General features: G+C 39.1%; 2 protein-coding genes and 1 long non-coding RNA gene across 5 annotated transcripts; 1 reads left to right on the forward strand and 2 right to left on the reverse strand.

Annotated features, from left to right (window-relative positions):
- Positions 1–92: 92 nt before the first annotated feature.
- LOC121770808 lies at positions 93–1,993 on the forward strand. The gene is made up of 2 exons (XR_006043864.1): positions 93–1,596; positions 1,678–1,993. It is a non-coding gene; the product is annotated as an uncharacterized LOC121770808 (long non-coding RNA).
- A 503-nt stretch (positions 1,994–2,496) lies between these two features.
- On the reverse strand, positions 2,497–5,932 carry LOC121772706 (pentatricopeptide repeat-containing protein At5g14080-like). The gene is made up of 4 exons (XM_042169902.1): positions 4,123–5,932; positions 3,790–4,010; positions 3,118–3,185; positions 2,497–2,902 (listed from the first exon to the last, which is right to left on the reverse strand). Exons 1-2 carry the CDS (start codon positions 5,762–5,764, stop codon positions 3,805–3,807), a joined length of 1,848 nt encoding a protein of 615 aa, XP_042025836.1. The 5' UTR covers positions 5,765–5,932; the 3' UTR covers positions 2,497–2,902; positions 3,118–3,185; positions 3,790–3,804.
- Positions 5,933–6,171: 239 nt separating this feature from the next.
- On the reverse strand, positions 6,172–11,159 carry LOC121769995 (CBS domain-containing protein CBSCBSPB3-like). Of its 3 annotated transcripts, none has more exons than XM_042166782.1 (14): positions 10,888–11,159; positions 9,940–10,108; positions 9,591–9,723; positions 9,221–9,391; positions 8,692–8,770; positions 8,495–8,608; positions 8,304–8,370; positions 7,844–7,949; positions 7,711–7,769; positions 7,422–7,528; positions 7,209–7,345; positions 7,022–7,104; positions 6,852–6,941; positions 6,172–6,756 (listed from the first exon to the last, which is right to left on the reverse strand). In XM_042166782.1, exons 1-14 carry the CDS (start codon positions 10,998–11,000, stop codon positions 6,580–6,582), a joined length of 1,605 nt encoding a protein of 534 aa, XP_042022716.1. In that variant the 5' UTR covers positions 11,001–11,159; the 3' UTR covers positions 6,172–6,579. The 3 variants fall into 3 exon arrangements, with proteins under 3 accessions (XP_042022716.1, XP_042022718.1, XP_042022717.1); XM_042166784.1 differs by lacking the exon at positions 10,888–11,159 and adding an exon at positions 10,488–10,515; XM_042166783.1 differs by lacking the exon at positions 10,888–11,159 and adding an exon at positions 10,274–10,301.
- Between the last annotated feature and the right edge of the window lie 2,904 nt (positions 11,160–14,063).

The following is a 14,063-nucleotide window of genomic DNA, read 5'->3' on the forward strand; positions in this document are numbered from 1 at the left end:
TTGATTTCTTCAGAAAACGAAAGCTATTAAGAATCAGGTTCCTGATATAGATTGGGGGAAAACGATTTTCAACTTGATTGATTGTTAAAGGTGTTAATTGATAACGTGTAGAATTTTAATACTCCTAGTGAATCGATTACGCATTTTTACTGCATGATTCGTGGATTAATGAAAATCTATAGATAATTTTGTTTTCTAGAGTTGTGATAATGTTGTTGTTTGGATTCGATTTGATGACGTTCATGTTGTTTTTATTTAAATGTGAACTTGGATGGTTTTCTTCTGAATTTGAAATTTCCCTCGTGATTTGAATTGATTGATTTTGTTTTGCTGTGGGGAAGAGAGTTTTCTGGACTGATTGTGAATGCCACAGTGAGGTGGTGAAGTATTTAATTAAATTGAAAAAAAAAGTGAAAGAATTGTGTTGTCTGATAAATTTTGTTGAATGTACTCTGTTATTTTGAGCACTATAATGATCTATGATGGAGGAAATGATTTCTGTTAAACAATTTGTTATGATCTGAAGCTTATTGGTTATTTCGACCTGACTTGTGAGAGTAGTGATGACTTGGTTGGAGCAATCCATAATCAAGAGTTGAATAGTGGATTCTTGTGTCTACTGCTAGATTTACTATGATTTGCATTTGCTGATATGTGCTAAATGAAATGGTGAATATTTTCCCTCGTAGCATTTGTTGTACTTGGGAGGTGCAGAGGCTAAATGTGATCAGTTCTTGTTGGGAGTTAGTATCATGTTTTAATGTCTAGTGCTTGTTGGACTCCCTGATAACATTAGTATGCTGTTTCATCTGACCTCTTGGAATTATTATTTTGTTTGATCTGTTGCATTGGTGTAACTAATGTTTTGTGCTCATTGGAACCCCCTGTTGTTGGGGAAGGCTTTGTGTACTTCCTTGCTTACATGTGTTGTCTGAGTGTTCTTGAAGTGACATTTAGGTGTGAATAGCTACTAGCAGATGTAATATAGCAGTGAGAGGTTGTTTTTCGTTTGTTTGTTTGTTCGGGGGGTCAGGGGAGCGAATGGCCACTGTTTTTATCCTTTTTTATTATGGCACGCGAAGATTCTGATATGTAGTTATGTAGATGATTTGAGATACATCTATTTTGTTATCATATAGGAGCATTTGCAGCATTAGATGGAATCAACTGAGGAGTATGATGAATTTCTAAAGAAGGTGGAGAGGACTATATATCTGGACAACATCTCACCGGCTGTGACTGAACCTGTCTTGAAAGCTGCTATTGATCAGTTCGGCAAAGTAATCACGGTTCAGTTCATACATGCCTACCTGCAACCGAATGGCATCCATGCTGCCCTAGTGGAGGTGGAAAACAAAAAACAGGCAGAAACTCTCATCAATGAGCTGGAGAGCGTTCCATTCATGGTTGGTGGATGCCTAGGCCTGTCCGGGCCCAGGCTGCTCGTATCGAGATGTTTGCTGATCGTCCCAGAAAACCAGGACGTCGTATACAGTGCAGATGGGTGACCAACAAGGACCCCCAGTATGATGTGGCTATGAAAGTGCCCAGAAGCTGGTGAAGAAACATGCTGAAGAAGTTGCATTCTTGCTCAACGTAACAAGCCTTCTTTTTGGCTATTTCAACTATTTTGAAGGAGGTGGTTGTTAGTATTAACTATTAACTCTCTTATTGCAGGAACAAGTGAAAGAGGAGGAACAACTTGCCAAAATGCAGAGTCACACTCTGAATGGTCACCACAATAAACTTAAGCTGATTGAGAGTATTTCTGGAGAAGGAAAACTTAGAAAGCTGGCGCAGATTTATGAGATTGACATTTGATGTTTCCCAGTATTGTCCCTTGCTTGTTTGGTGCAGCTGTTAAGCGTGAAGTTTTTGTCTAACATTAGAAGAGACAGAAACCATGAATCATGTCATTCCATTTTATAGAACTAAGTAAAGCATGTATAGTGACACTCTTGGTTGATGGCATGGAATTCTAATTTTTGCTACACTACTGTTCGAGTATAGACTAATGGAGGATGACTCGAGATTACATGTGAGAAAAATGTCAGTAAATTTGGTTGAAAACTTTCAATGCTATGTGGAACTCTATTTTGCGTATTGAATACTCCCTCTATCCTATTAAAAATGAAACGTTTTTAAAACCAAATGTTTCACATTTAATGGGATGGAGTATGTATTTCCTCCAATTTCACGAATTAAATCTGATGACTTGTGTCATGCGTTAGAATTAAATGGAAAACATTTTAGTTTTACCCTTGTCCTCGATGCAGATTCTTTAGTACTAGTTCTTTTTTTTTCTTATGTATATAACTAGATATATTTTTTATATACTCCACATGTCTTCTAAAAATAGACGCTTCTATTTTAGAAAACAAATTCTCTCTAATAAGACGAAGCTCATTCTTTACTAATTTTATATTAAAATCTATGCCATTTCAAAAGTTTCTATTTTTAGGAAAGGGGAGGTACATCTTTTGCTGAAGAGGATACTTAATTCGCAGTGGAGGAAGTATTTCTCTCCTGCATTTCTTACATCAAGATCTCACATTGTTCTTGATTATCCAAACTAACATGTCCATTTCTCACAACATTTTTAAGTATAAACAGGGTGGACTAAGATTATATACAATTTGTGATGCGTCTTCTTAAACGCAGTAATCTGAAAAGTCCAATACAACCATTATCGACGCAACGAGACTCCAGCAGTTCCTTCCAGGTGTAGCAATCTCCCATAATATTGGAGGAGTCCCCATTCAAAACCATACCTTCATCAAAGTTCTTGGAACCTTCATCTTCACGGAATGATATAGATTGTTAAATGGATAAAGTGTGGCCCTCATCACTCACTTGAAGCGTGTCCATTTGCTGCATCAATCATAGCCTGCCGGAGGATGCCCTATAAATAATAAAAAAAAGGGGTGTTATAACCGTGGTAAAAAGGGGAAAAGTGTTTGCTAATGTGGTGAAAAGTGTTTGCAAAAAAAAGAGGTAACCAGTTAATTGTACCATAAATCCACACTTCCAAAAGACAGTATTTTCAAAGGTAGTGTCAGTACAAATTAGAGCACACAAACATGAAAAGATAATACTACCACTCAGAAGAAAACTTACAGTTTTCTTGGAGGGCTGCAATGGGGTAGAGCTCACCCTTAAATCCTAGATGATCACGTTTAAACTCCCTTCAAAGAAGCAAGCAAGAGGATATAGGTCATAACTACGTACTAATAAAGAAGAAATTTGATGCCACACTAGACTTTTCAATCAGTTAAAACTTAGCACCAAAATCACAATTAGTCCTTTGTTCAAAAGAGTGTAAATAGGATGTTTCGATGCAACACCAAAAATCCAAAACCAAAAACTGGCCTTTTTTGTATATGATCCCTTGAACAGTGTAAGCTAATAATATTTTGACAGAGGTGAATGCCACACTAGACTTTTCAATCAGTTAAAACTTAGCACCAAAATCACAAATTAGTCCGTTGTTCAAAAGAGTGTAAATAGGATGTTTCGATGCAACACCAAAAATCCAAAACCAAAAACTGGCCTTTTTTGTATATGATCCCTTGAACAAGTCTAGTGTAAGCTAATAATATTTTGACAGAGGTGAATGATAAAAGAAATCATTTGATAAAAGAAATCATTTCATGAAAGCGCATATTATAGATTTTACAATTAAAAACTTAAAGGCTGTCACTGTGGTTAGTTGTGATATAGATAACCCTAGTTTTGGCTACATGACACTGATTATAGAGCCATCAGCTTAACTGCTCTTAATGCAATTACCATTGATAATCTGAGTCATGAAGATGAGAGTGATGCAGCGAATTTGGGGGGAATAGTATGTAGCATTTCAGGTGTTTCGTCTGCAATCCATTGTAAGTGCTTGCAGGCCAAGGAATGTTGTCCAGCATCAGCTAAGTATCGCAAAAATGTCAAATGGGATTCTGCACATCGTATGCGACAAGTGAATTCAAGCAACAATTGAGAAACCCGAAGGAGAAACCCTGCCAAGAAAAGTAGTTCAGCACCTTTTTTTTCTGATCTAGTATAACTTACACACAAACATAAAATGTATATGAAGCCGAAAAGGTAACAAATGAATGAGTTTCATCTTACCTTCTTTGCAGAGGCAAAGAACAACTGTATTCAGTAAGGCCTTGGCAAGTCCTTCGTCCTGTTCAACCGCCTTGTTGAATATTTCAAGAGCTAACTCAACATTTTTCTCCCGGCAGATGCCCTGAAGGAGGGATTTGTATGTTGACTCATTGGGTTCCAATCCTTTCATGATCATCTGGTTAAACAGGTGGCAAGCATCTTCGACCTGATCTACTTCACAAAATTTGTTGATAAGGATATTGAAACTTTCCAAGTTACCACAACAACCACTTGCAAACATCTCATCCCACAGCCGTTTTGCAGGGCGCACAAGATCCTCCCTGCAGCAAGCTTCAAGAAGATAATTGTAAGATGACACGTCGGGTCCTAAACCTTTTTTCTTCATCTCTTGAAGCACCTGATAAGCTTCTTTAACTCTTCCCGCTTTACAAAGGTAGGAAACCATCACGTTGTAACTCTCCAAGTCCCTGAAGTACTCTTTCATGGACAAGAGCTGGAATACTTCAACCAACTCTCCTCCCTTTCCATGCTTACAAAGGTTTTCACTCAAGTTGATCACTGTCAGCAGAGTTGGTGATCTCTCTTTCTCGAGCATAAACCTTAAAAATGAGATTGCACATGCTGGATTAGAAGACGAAACAGATCCTATCAAGACATTCAGAACATCATCGTCAATCGGAAAATCCCCACTCACTATCACATCGCCCAAGTCTTTTGCTTCACACAAGTGTCTCTCTGTGACAAACTGAAGAATAAGCTCCCGATAATCACTGGCCCTTGGCGCCACCCCTAACTTACGTTTCCTCTTCAAAACCATGTTCACATCAACCACACATCCCATCTGACGCAACGTCTCAGCCACAACTCTATACGCCATAAAGTCGGGCTTACACTGTCTTATCCTCAACTCCTCCAATGCAGACATTGCATCATTCGCCCGACGTTCTGTGCACAAACCATGAACCACCAACAATGCAACAACCGACCCATTAACCCCTGAAAAATCAACCTTTTTTACATCATCGACCAAACCCAGAATCTCAGTCAGTTCCATCTTTCCGCAAACCCTCCACAAAAAAACCCCAAAACCAATAGTATTGAGGCGAACACCCCTGTTAAGCATTTCATCGAACACATTACGGGCACTCTTCACATTCCCATCAGACGCCAGCGCGGCCAGAAGCGAATTGCAAGCTTCAGGCCCTATCTCCGGCGCGATGGAGGCAACGTCGCGAAAGAGAGAGAAGGCAGTGTGAGTTCTCCTCCCCGCGACGAGAGAAGCGATGACGGAGTGATAAACGCGGGGGTGCAAGAAAACCCTCTGCGCTCTGATTTGCTTCAAGAGCTTATCAATTGAGTTGAATTGGCGGGAAATGGCTAGGGATTTGAGGAGGGATTGGTAGGTGTCGGGGGTGTGGGAGAAGCCTGGCTGCTGGGACGCCCAATTGAAGAATCCGGAAGCGAGAGAGTGTTGGTTGAGGAGGAAGGGGTCGATGACTCGGGCGACGACGGCGGGGCTCAGTGAGTGGCGGCAGCCGAGTTGGTGTAGCGTCTTCTCGTGCGACGGCGTCCATGCGCGGCTCGACCCCACGAGCAAAGTTCGGCTTATAAGGCATGCCAGCTCCGCGGCAGAGCCTTGCATCTGCTGCAAATCCCAATTCAAATGAAATACTCCATCTCTTACTTCTTATGCTCGGATGCAGTTGAATCACATCAATCAAGAATACAAGAACAAAAATATTGTACAGTACTACGAAATTCGATTAAAAAATTAGAAAAAAATTGTGAATATTTGTATACGATTTTTAAATATTTTAATATAGTATAAATAAATGAGCTTTTGATTACTTCAATTTACTCAAAATTTATAATACAAATTGATTGCAAAAGAAGCAATCAAATAAACTCGTATTGATCAAAGGTGATAAATATATGGCGAAGTAACGTTTTATTCTATGAGCCTTTTCACCTTCGAATCCAAAATGCCGGATTACTTGACCACAGATTTGATTCAATAAAAAATTTAGATGTTACTCAAACAAAAATGTATGTAATAGTACAGAATTTATATGTTACTCATACAATATTACACTTAAATCTGACTCTCCTTAATAATCGAGCATAACGACAAGTGCGAAATATGATCTTACTCTTCTGTATATATAAATATAGAAAAAATGGTGATTACATTTCATCTCTGTGGGCAATTCGGCAAAATTATGCAGAACTCTTCCAATCTAAGAGGCCCTATGAATATCCATGTTCATATCAAAAGAGACCAACCAATGTAACTCTATATTTCTGCACCAAAAACTAATCATACCTAAGAAAAACAATCGTTAAGCTTCCACCTTCCATCTCTCGTGTTCCTCTCTACCTCGCAGTTGATCATTTCTCATACAGGCCATGAAAATTTGAAAATGCTTGCTAGAAGCTAACGGTGTACCGTGTCGTATATCATGTTTTAGAGCGCTTCAAGCAGACCAAAACACCAATGCTTGCGAGGACAGCTGCTCCTCCGAGAATTCCATAGTGGAGTTGAGTCCAATTAGCTTCCACTCGCCGCACCATATCACTTGTCACGTTTCTTGTTTCTTGTTTCGAACGAATATAGTCCACGTGCAACCTCACAACCTGATCAAGGGCAACAAATGAAAATTTTAACCATGGATGTTTCCAAATATGTGCAGCTATTCTGCAAAGACGTATGAGTTAACAATCATTCTGACCTTTAGGCCAACTGCCCGTGCACCGCTTACAGCATCGGCAAGATCTCCATCTGTTGTGAGCAGAACTTTATCACCCTCATCATCTTCATACTGACAGAGAATAAAAGCATCAGCGAGTTTATTGACATGAACCAATCCGGAAAGAACGGGTTTTATGATCATAGACCCACCAGAAGTCGAGGGCGAGTCTGACGAGTGGATGCACCTGTCCGTTGCACGACAGCAGAAACAAGTTCAGCTAGATGCTCTGTGCCTGATAAGACAATGTCAAGTTTAATTTGTATAGTAAATATGATGAGGCAAACATAATCAGGACTCATTCGAGTACTTATATTAAGAGAAGGGTTTTACACATACCACAGTTAAATCGGTGGACATGCCCTTCAAGGTCCTCAAATTTGAAACAATATGAATTCTCAGGACCAGCTGATGTGTATGTGGACTTCTGATGATCTACAGTCTCCGATGCCACATATTGAGACGTAGATACCTCACTGTATCAGAGAAGCAATATTAGTGCACAAGCAGCTCCGATATAAAAAAGTTTGGAATAAAAAGCAACAGAAAGACCTAGTGGTATCATAATCCTCAGGGGGGTCCATATTAAGAGCTGAATCCCAGAAATTCTGCATCACTGTATTTGGGCCATCATTAACAGAGCCAGAGCTGGTCTCAACCTTTTCAAGAAAAAATAAAGTTAGAAATAAAATACAAGTACAGTGCTATGTTCTCAGAATCTACGTACATTGTTGCCACTACGAAAGATACCTATATTTTGAAAAAAAATCATGTTGTAAATGTACAATTTACTCTCAGGTCTTTACGATGAAAAAACACTGACATAGTATAATTATCTCACCATGGAGATTGCAGCATGACTTATCTGCAGAACATCCAGACATGCAGCAACACATCCATCTGCAAGATAGATAAGTTAATCTCTTCTGTTTTTCCTTTTTCAGTGGAAAAGCCCAGTGAAAAGCACCAGTCACCTTTATCAAGAACGGGAATGTGTAAGAACTTCCTATCGTGCATTATATGCAATGTATCAAGAATAGTTGTCTCTAAGGTCGCACATTCTGGATTCGGCGTCATTACCTTGAGTAAGCAAAGCATGGATCCATGATAAGTGAACAGTAACATCCTAAACCAAACAATACATATCATGCCATTAAAGGAAGCACAACCAATAGGACTAAAATTTTGAAGTTTAAAGGGTAACCAAGATGCTATCAATTACGATTTGGACGGAAAACCAAGGGATAATTTATTCAAAATAGAGAAACTTTGGAGAGAATTATGAATAATTTAAAGCATTTAGATACAAATCATCATAGGTAAGACACAAAAGCAGCATGAAGATAAGAGTCAATATCCACCCTCATTGCAAGGTACTCAAATAGCTCAGTGGAAATAGAATAGACTGCATGGTTTGAAAACTGGAAGTTAAACCTTTTCCATTACAGTCAGATCCGGAGAGAGGTTTTGGGCCACAACTCGGTACAGTATATCTCTTGAACTGACATAAAAGCACAAGACATCAACAGTGAGCTGACTCGTCATTAGAAAATAAAAAATGATTAACAAATCTTCACACTCATAAACAGTAGTAGAGGTATAATTCTGTGATCAAAATATCATACGTGAGTATTCCCTGGATGCTGTTCCCTGTCATAACAAGAGCTGAGTTGACCTTTAGTTCACGCATCCTTTTAGCAGCAAGTTGAACATGATCAGAAGGTGCAACAACAGCAACTCTGAAGACATAAAAATATCACAAGTTTCTTATACCATGCACTGTAAATCATATCTCATCAGACCATCAGTAAATGCCATTTACCTAGAACTTTCAGATATGATGGTGGAGAGAGAAGGCTTGAACACATGTTCCCTGAGTGTTTCTATAAAACTCGATGATGCTGAGATATAGAAGACAGTAAAACAAAGAAGATAATATATCAAGATTAGATGCACTTGTGCAGAGAAAAATGAACTGCTAAGAAAGAGCTATAACGTCAAAAGAACTAGCAGAATAGTGATAGCAAGCACTTGAAAACATCAAAATTTACAAGGAACATTATGGATTGAGCACTTACGGTCAAATATTTTAGCTAAATCAATTCTCTGCAGCAGTTCACCCGGATTTTCATGTTAGTCTCATATAAAGTATTTAGATGACCTTAAGGTTCACAGATGCCCGCACTAAACAGTAAACAGAACAGTAGAAAATCCATTCTTATGAAATTTCTGATGTGCTAGAGTTATGTTGTAGCAAATAAAAGAAGGGGCTTTATTGGACCAAAAGAAACATAAATTGCTTTAGTTCGATGTTCTTGATGGGAATACTGAAGTGTAAGTGCATAACTAACCTGAGAGACTGCTTCCAAATTGACGTTCAACACCTTCAACTGCCGCAGCAATAGCACTCCCCTGCTCTGCAGCCTTCTCCATTCTTGATATTGCATCATAAAGGCATTTTGTGATATCTAAGAGTGCAATGACTTCACCATTCTCAACAACAGGGAGGTGCCGAAATTTTCCTATCAAACCCAAAAAACATAGCAGATTAATTGCAAGCATAAGTAGCAGAAATATGTAAGTAAATGGTTGATCATTGCACTAGCAGCAAACAGGTCAAGGCATAAGTAGCCTGATGGAAACTGGAATCCAAGTACTAATAACAAGTTCTTCAGCATTAAGTATCAAATGGCCATAAGAAAACAAAGCACACAATTCTACCTTGGACCATCTTTTGCAAAGCTTCAATAGCCAAAGAATCTGAGTTCACAAAAATTGGATTTCTTGTCATAACTTTTGAAATTACTGTGTGCTCTGGTCTCAGGTCCTCGGCTATAACTCTGGTTGTTATGTCCTACACCCAAAGCATAATCAGAATGTCAGTATATTCAAGAAACTTATAATGACAATGCCTCATCCAACAGCAATAATATGGAAAAGGGTAAGTTTCTGAGCCTGTAATGCTACTTATAAAATGCTTCACCTTCTTTCTTTCTCTTAAGAAGGGTCCAAGAGAAAGGGAAAATGCAAAAGAAAAGACATCATGCACATAATGCTAACATATAAGCACCTTATCAGTGACAATTCCTGAGAGCAAGGCATTAGCATCAGTCAGCAGAACAGCATCAACACGCCTTGATGCCATCCTCCTGCAGGCTTCCGAGACAGTGGTTCCATCTGGAATCGTAAGTGCCTTAGATAGCCTTAGTTTCTTCACTGTCCTCTCCCAAACAATAGACCTGCATATAGCACGAAACCAAACATAAAAGGTAAGAGTTTGTTCGGATTGTTGACTGCATCAGACATTTGATAATGTCTCTCTGGGTCAAACCCGCACGGATTTGTTTTTGGGTCACTCCCAAAAGGCCTCAAACTAATTGGGGTTGGACAGAAATTATATACACCTTCCAACTTCCCTCAGCCTCCCGATGTGAGATGGGTTTGTACTCAACAGAGTTAAACCAAATGATATAATATAATCAAAGGTAGACTCAACAGAAGCGAAGATTCAAACACATATTTAATACGGAGTAGTAATAAACAGAATTAATGCCGAAGCTCTCAACTATACTAGTAGTAGCAAGTAAACACTTTGGCTGCACTCAAAATTTTCAATACCCGAGAAGACCAGAAGCATAATTCAGACTCAATTATTGAGGCCAATTTGGTCATCTCAATATAAGAAAGCATTTCTGTTATGGCCTGCATACTCGTAGAGAAGAAATTTGGAGGCACCCTTTTCACTTTTTAGCTAGTTAAATCAGGAGCAAAACCCAAATTAATCCGTATTTAACGAAAAATTTCACACATTGCATCACTGAATATCCGTTTCACTTGTCATGCAGAAAACAAAAAACTCACCAGCTTCTCATAATCCGTCGACAAAAAATATTGTGATCACAGCTTATATTAGTTTAATTTACGTTCCAACACATCAACAAACTCAAACAAAAAATGATTGTGGAAACAACATTTGCAAGAGCGTAAAATCTCAAATTTTCTGTTTAATTGATCTTACGAATTTGGGGAGGAGGGTTTGGCGCTGGAGGAGCCGCTTTCTGAAGGAGGACCCGACGATGAGCTCTTCATGGTGGGGGGAGCGCCGCGCTTTTGCGACGGCGGCATAGTCATGCCGGCGACCCGCCGGACTTTTCCGTTGCTTTGTTTAATTTTGTCCAATCTAGACTATATCAATCTAAACATAATTTGCAGAATTCATTATCATGAATGCAGAATCTCTCGATAGCCTCTCCATTCTCGTAGATCACCCTTTTCTGATGAATGATTCCTCTGAAATCATTTCTTACCCACGAATTTCTTTTTTGAATAATGTTATACGGCCATATATGGCCAGCAATAAATTAATTAAATAACAAAAAAATTTGATTTTTTTTCAAATTTTTGATTTTATACTACTTGATTTTACTTTTATATCATCTTCATTATATGTTGCTCAACATGTTAGTGTTGCTCTTTCGTATTTTTTGCTCAACTTATTACTATTGTCATTTCTTGATTGTTGCTCAACGTATACAGTAATTCGTGATATTAATGTATTTTACGTAATGGAATTCAAAGATAAGTATCAACTCACAAGTCCATTCACACACATATAAGTTTATATCGGTAATTCTAATTTTTTTATACATGTAAATGGACTAAATTAACTCTTTATGGCCGGCCACATTATAACCATTTAGCATCACTCTTCTTTTTTCTTCTGAATATTGCATTTATTATTTTATCCATGTTTAAAATCAAAGATTTTACCAATACATTTATGGTCAGATGTAACTATTTTTAATATGTATTTTGTGGGAATATAAATCATATTTTTGTACACTTTCCTCAAGCCATTGATATGATCGTTACAAAATCAATGTGACATGGAGTAATGTTGAAAAAGATGTCTCATATTCATTTATCTACATGCATAACTCGTACTACAAATCATTTCTCACTTACTGAAATCCAATTTTGATCATTGGAACTCAATACAAACCATTTCTTTTATTGGTACTCAGAAGTTCGACCATAGAATTTTATCACAAGAATTTAGTTAAATAAAAAAGTTGCAAATGTATCATTTCCGTATGTACATTATGTTTAGTCTAAATTTTAGGAGATGACTATCTACTACCAAAAATTTTGGGCTTTGAATCCAGCGACCTGGGTTTGATTAACAGAAATGGGTTAATTCATTTTGTGATTAAATGGGATAATTTAATCAATTATCACCATTGATAATCGAATAAAAATTAATTAGATTATAATATCAGAAAATTAATACTATCAAATCAAATTATCCAAAGTAGTATCGGCACAATAGTCCTCATACTTTCATAGATAATCGTTGGACCCTATAAATTATATAACCTTAGTAGATCACGTAATCGAGTCAATCAATAGATAGCCATAAATATTATACAATCTTTAGACTATTATGTTGGACCATATAAAAATGTTCCAACACTTAGAACCTATTATCAATATTATTCCTTTTAAGGAAGATTAGTGCAAATTTTTTGTACATTCAATGCATATTAGTTTATATATTTATCCATATAGTGCATATCAGCGCATATACTTTACACTTTGCGCATATAAGTGCAGTGTGCAATCAGTTCTATCATTCTTACTTTTAAAACATTTTTATCTGAACATTATGTGTAAAATTCAAGGCAACAAATCATATTATTTTCAAAGGTGCCATGGAATTGGTGGAGAATAGACAATAGGTGAGTCATGGTGGAGAGCCAGAGCTGTGACTCGAGTTATTTCAGTTGTAAAGAATTGAAGAATAGGAGTTGAGGCGATGGTGGTAGTATGAGGCGATGGTGGTAGTATGGTGGAATGAGTTTGTAGCTGATGGGAATGGTGATGAGTGCTATCTAGGTAAACCAGAGAAATAGATTTGAAACAATGAGATGGTTCAAGCCTTTGAACATCGGGATCAATTCAAGGAGCATGATACGAGCATCCCTATCAGTAACGAGCGTGATGCCTCGGAGCAGCGGGAGCGTTCAGCTGAGCAGGAACAGAGCATAGATACCTCGGAGCAGGGGGAGCAAGAGGCTGAGCAGGAACAGAGCATAGGGGAACGAGAGGCTGTTATCGAGTCGCCCACGCGCCGACAGCTGAACCCGAGCACAGCAGCAACGACGAGGTCGTTGAGGCCAAGGAACCGAATTAGACCACCGCAGAGGCTCGGGGATTAGGATCGCGTATCCGCGATCGATTAGTAGTAGACTTCTTTATTTACGTCTTTATTGTTTCTTCTATTTTTGGAATATTATTATTATTTTTGTGGCAATCGAGTCGGGCGAATTATAAGCCCTGTTCGGGTTTTCTTAGTTGGTTCTTTCCCGAACGTATTAGGATTAAGTCGAACCAACCCTAGGGTTTAGATATAAATAGAGCCGTTGTGATAGCAAACGATTATGAATGAATAATATTAACTTTGGCTCAATAGCTTATCAAACAAGAAACCTCTCCTAAGGCTGCCGACGAGAACAATCTCGCGCTCAGCCGCCCTTCGTTGGAAGAATCGCCGACCCAAGGTTCTTGGGCGCTCGACAATTCCGACGTGTGTTTCTTGATTGTGTTGGAACTTCGACGTTGAGGATCGAGATCCTTAACAACTGGTGTCTTTCATTGCGTACTCTCCATGGACGGCTCGGATAACCTAATTCCACCCGCGGGCCTCCTCACCGGAGGCAACGCACAGTTACTGGTCGGCGACCCGTCGCGCCGAGCATCAACATTCAATCGTCGCAGCGACGGTCAGCCGCGACAACAATAGCGTGAGACCCCCGCAGACGGCGATCCGCCGCAAGACGTCGCAGGGGCGACGACTCTTCCTTCCAACGGCTTCGAGATACTCCTGGCCTGATTTGATCAATTAGAGAGCAGTTTGAAGGCGACGAACAGACGTGTAGACAATATTGAGGCACCGCGCAACTCCGAGCCGGAAATTACGTACTACTCGGACGATGTTGATTTGGAGGGGACTCGTTCCCCGCGTGATGAGTGGATGGCGGACGAGGGTGTCCCCCGGACTTTCATCCATGGCAGGCACGGCCGTGGTGGGGATATCCGTAACCGCCGGGGCGCGTTGCGCGCTGGATTCAGGTGCGACGACAATTATGGGCAGAACGACTACAATCCTATAGCCTCCCGTGTTCGGCCCGATAC

Source organism: Salvia splendens, chromosome 16 (assembly GCF_004379255.2).
Source record: "Salvia splendens isolate huo1 chromosome 16, SspV2, whole genome shotgun sequence".
NCBI lineage: Eukaryota > Viridiplantae > Streptophyta > Magnoliopsida > Lamiales > Lamiaceae > Salvia > Salvia splendens.

What these genes read in the sequence shown, in the direction of transcription:
- LOC121772706 (XM_042169902.1), bottom strand. Translation starts at nt 5,764, where the DNA reads ATGCAAGGCTCTGCCGCGGAGCTGGCATGCCTTATAAGCCGAACTTTG. An exon ending in TCTTTGCCTCTGCAAAGAAG is followed by an intron (nt 4,011 to 4,122) that starts GTAAGATGAAAC and finishes TTTTCTTGGCAG; the next exon opens with GGTTTCTCCTTCGGGTTTCT.
- LOC121769995 (XM_042166782.1), bottom strand. Translation starts at nt 11,000, where the DNA reads ATGACTATGCCGCCGTCGCAAAAGCGCGGCGCTCCCCCCACCATGAAG. An exon ending in CATTCCCGTTCTTGATAAAG is followed by an intron (nt 7,770 to 7,843) that starts GTGACTGGTGCT and finishes TCTATCTTGCAG; the next exon opens with ATGGATGTGTTGCTGCATGT. An exon ending in GTCATGCTGCAATCTCCATG is followed by an intron (nt 7,529 to 7,710) that starts GTGAGATAATTA and finishes TTTCTTGAAAAG; the next exon opens with GTTGAGACCAGCTCTGGCTC.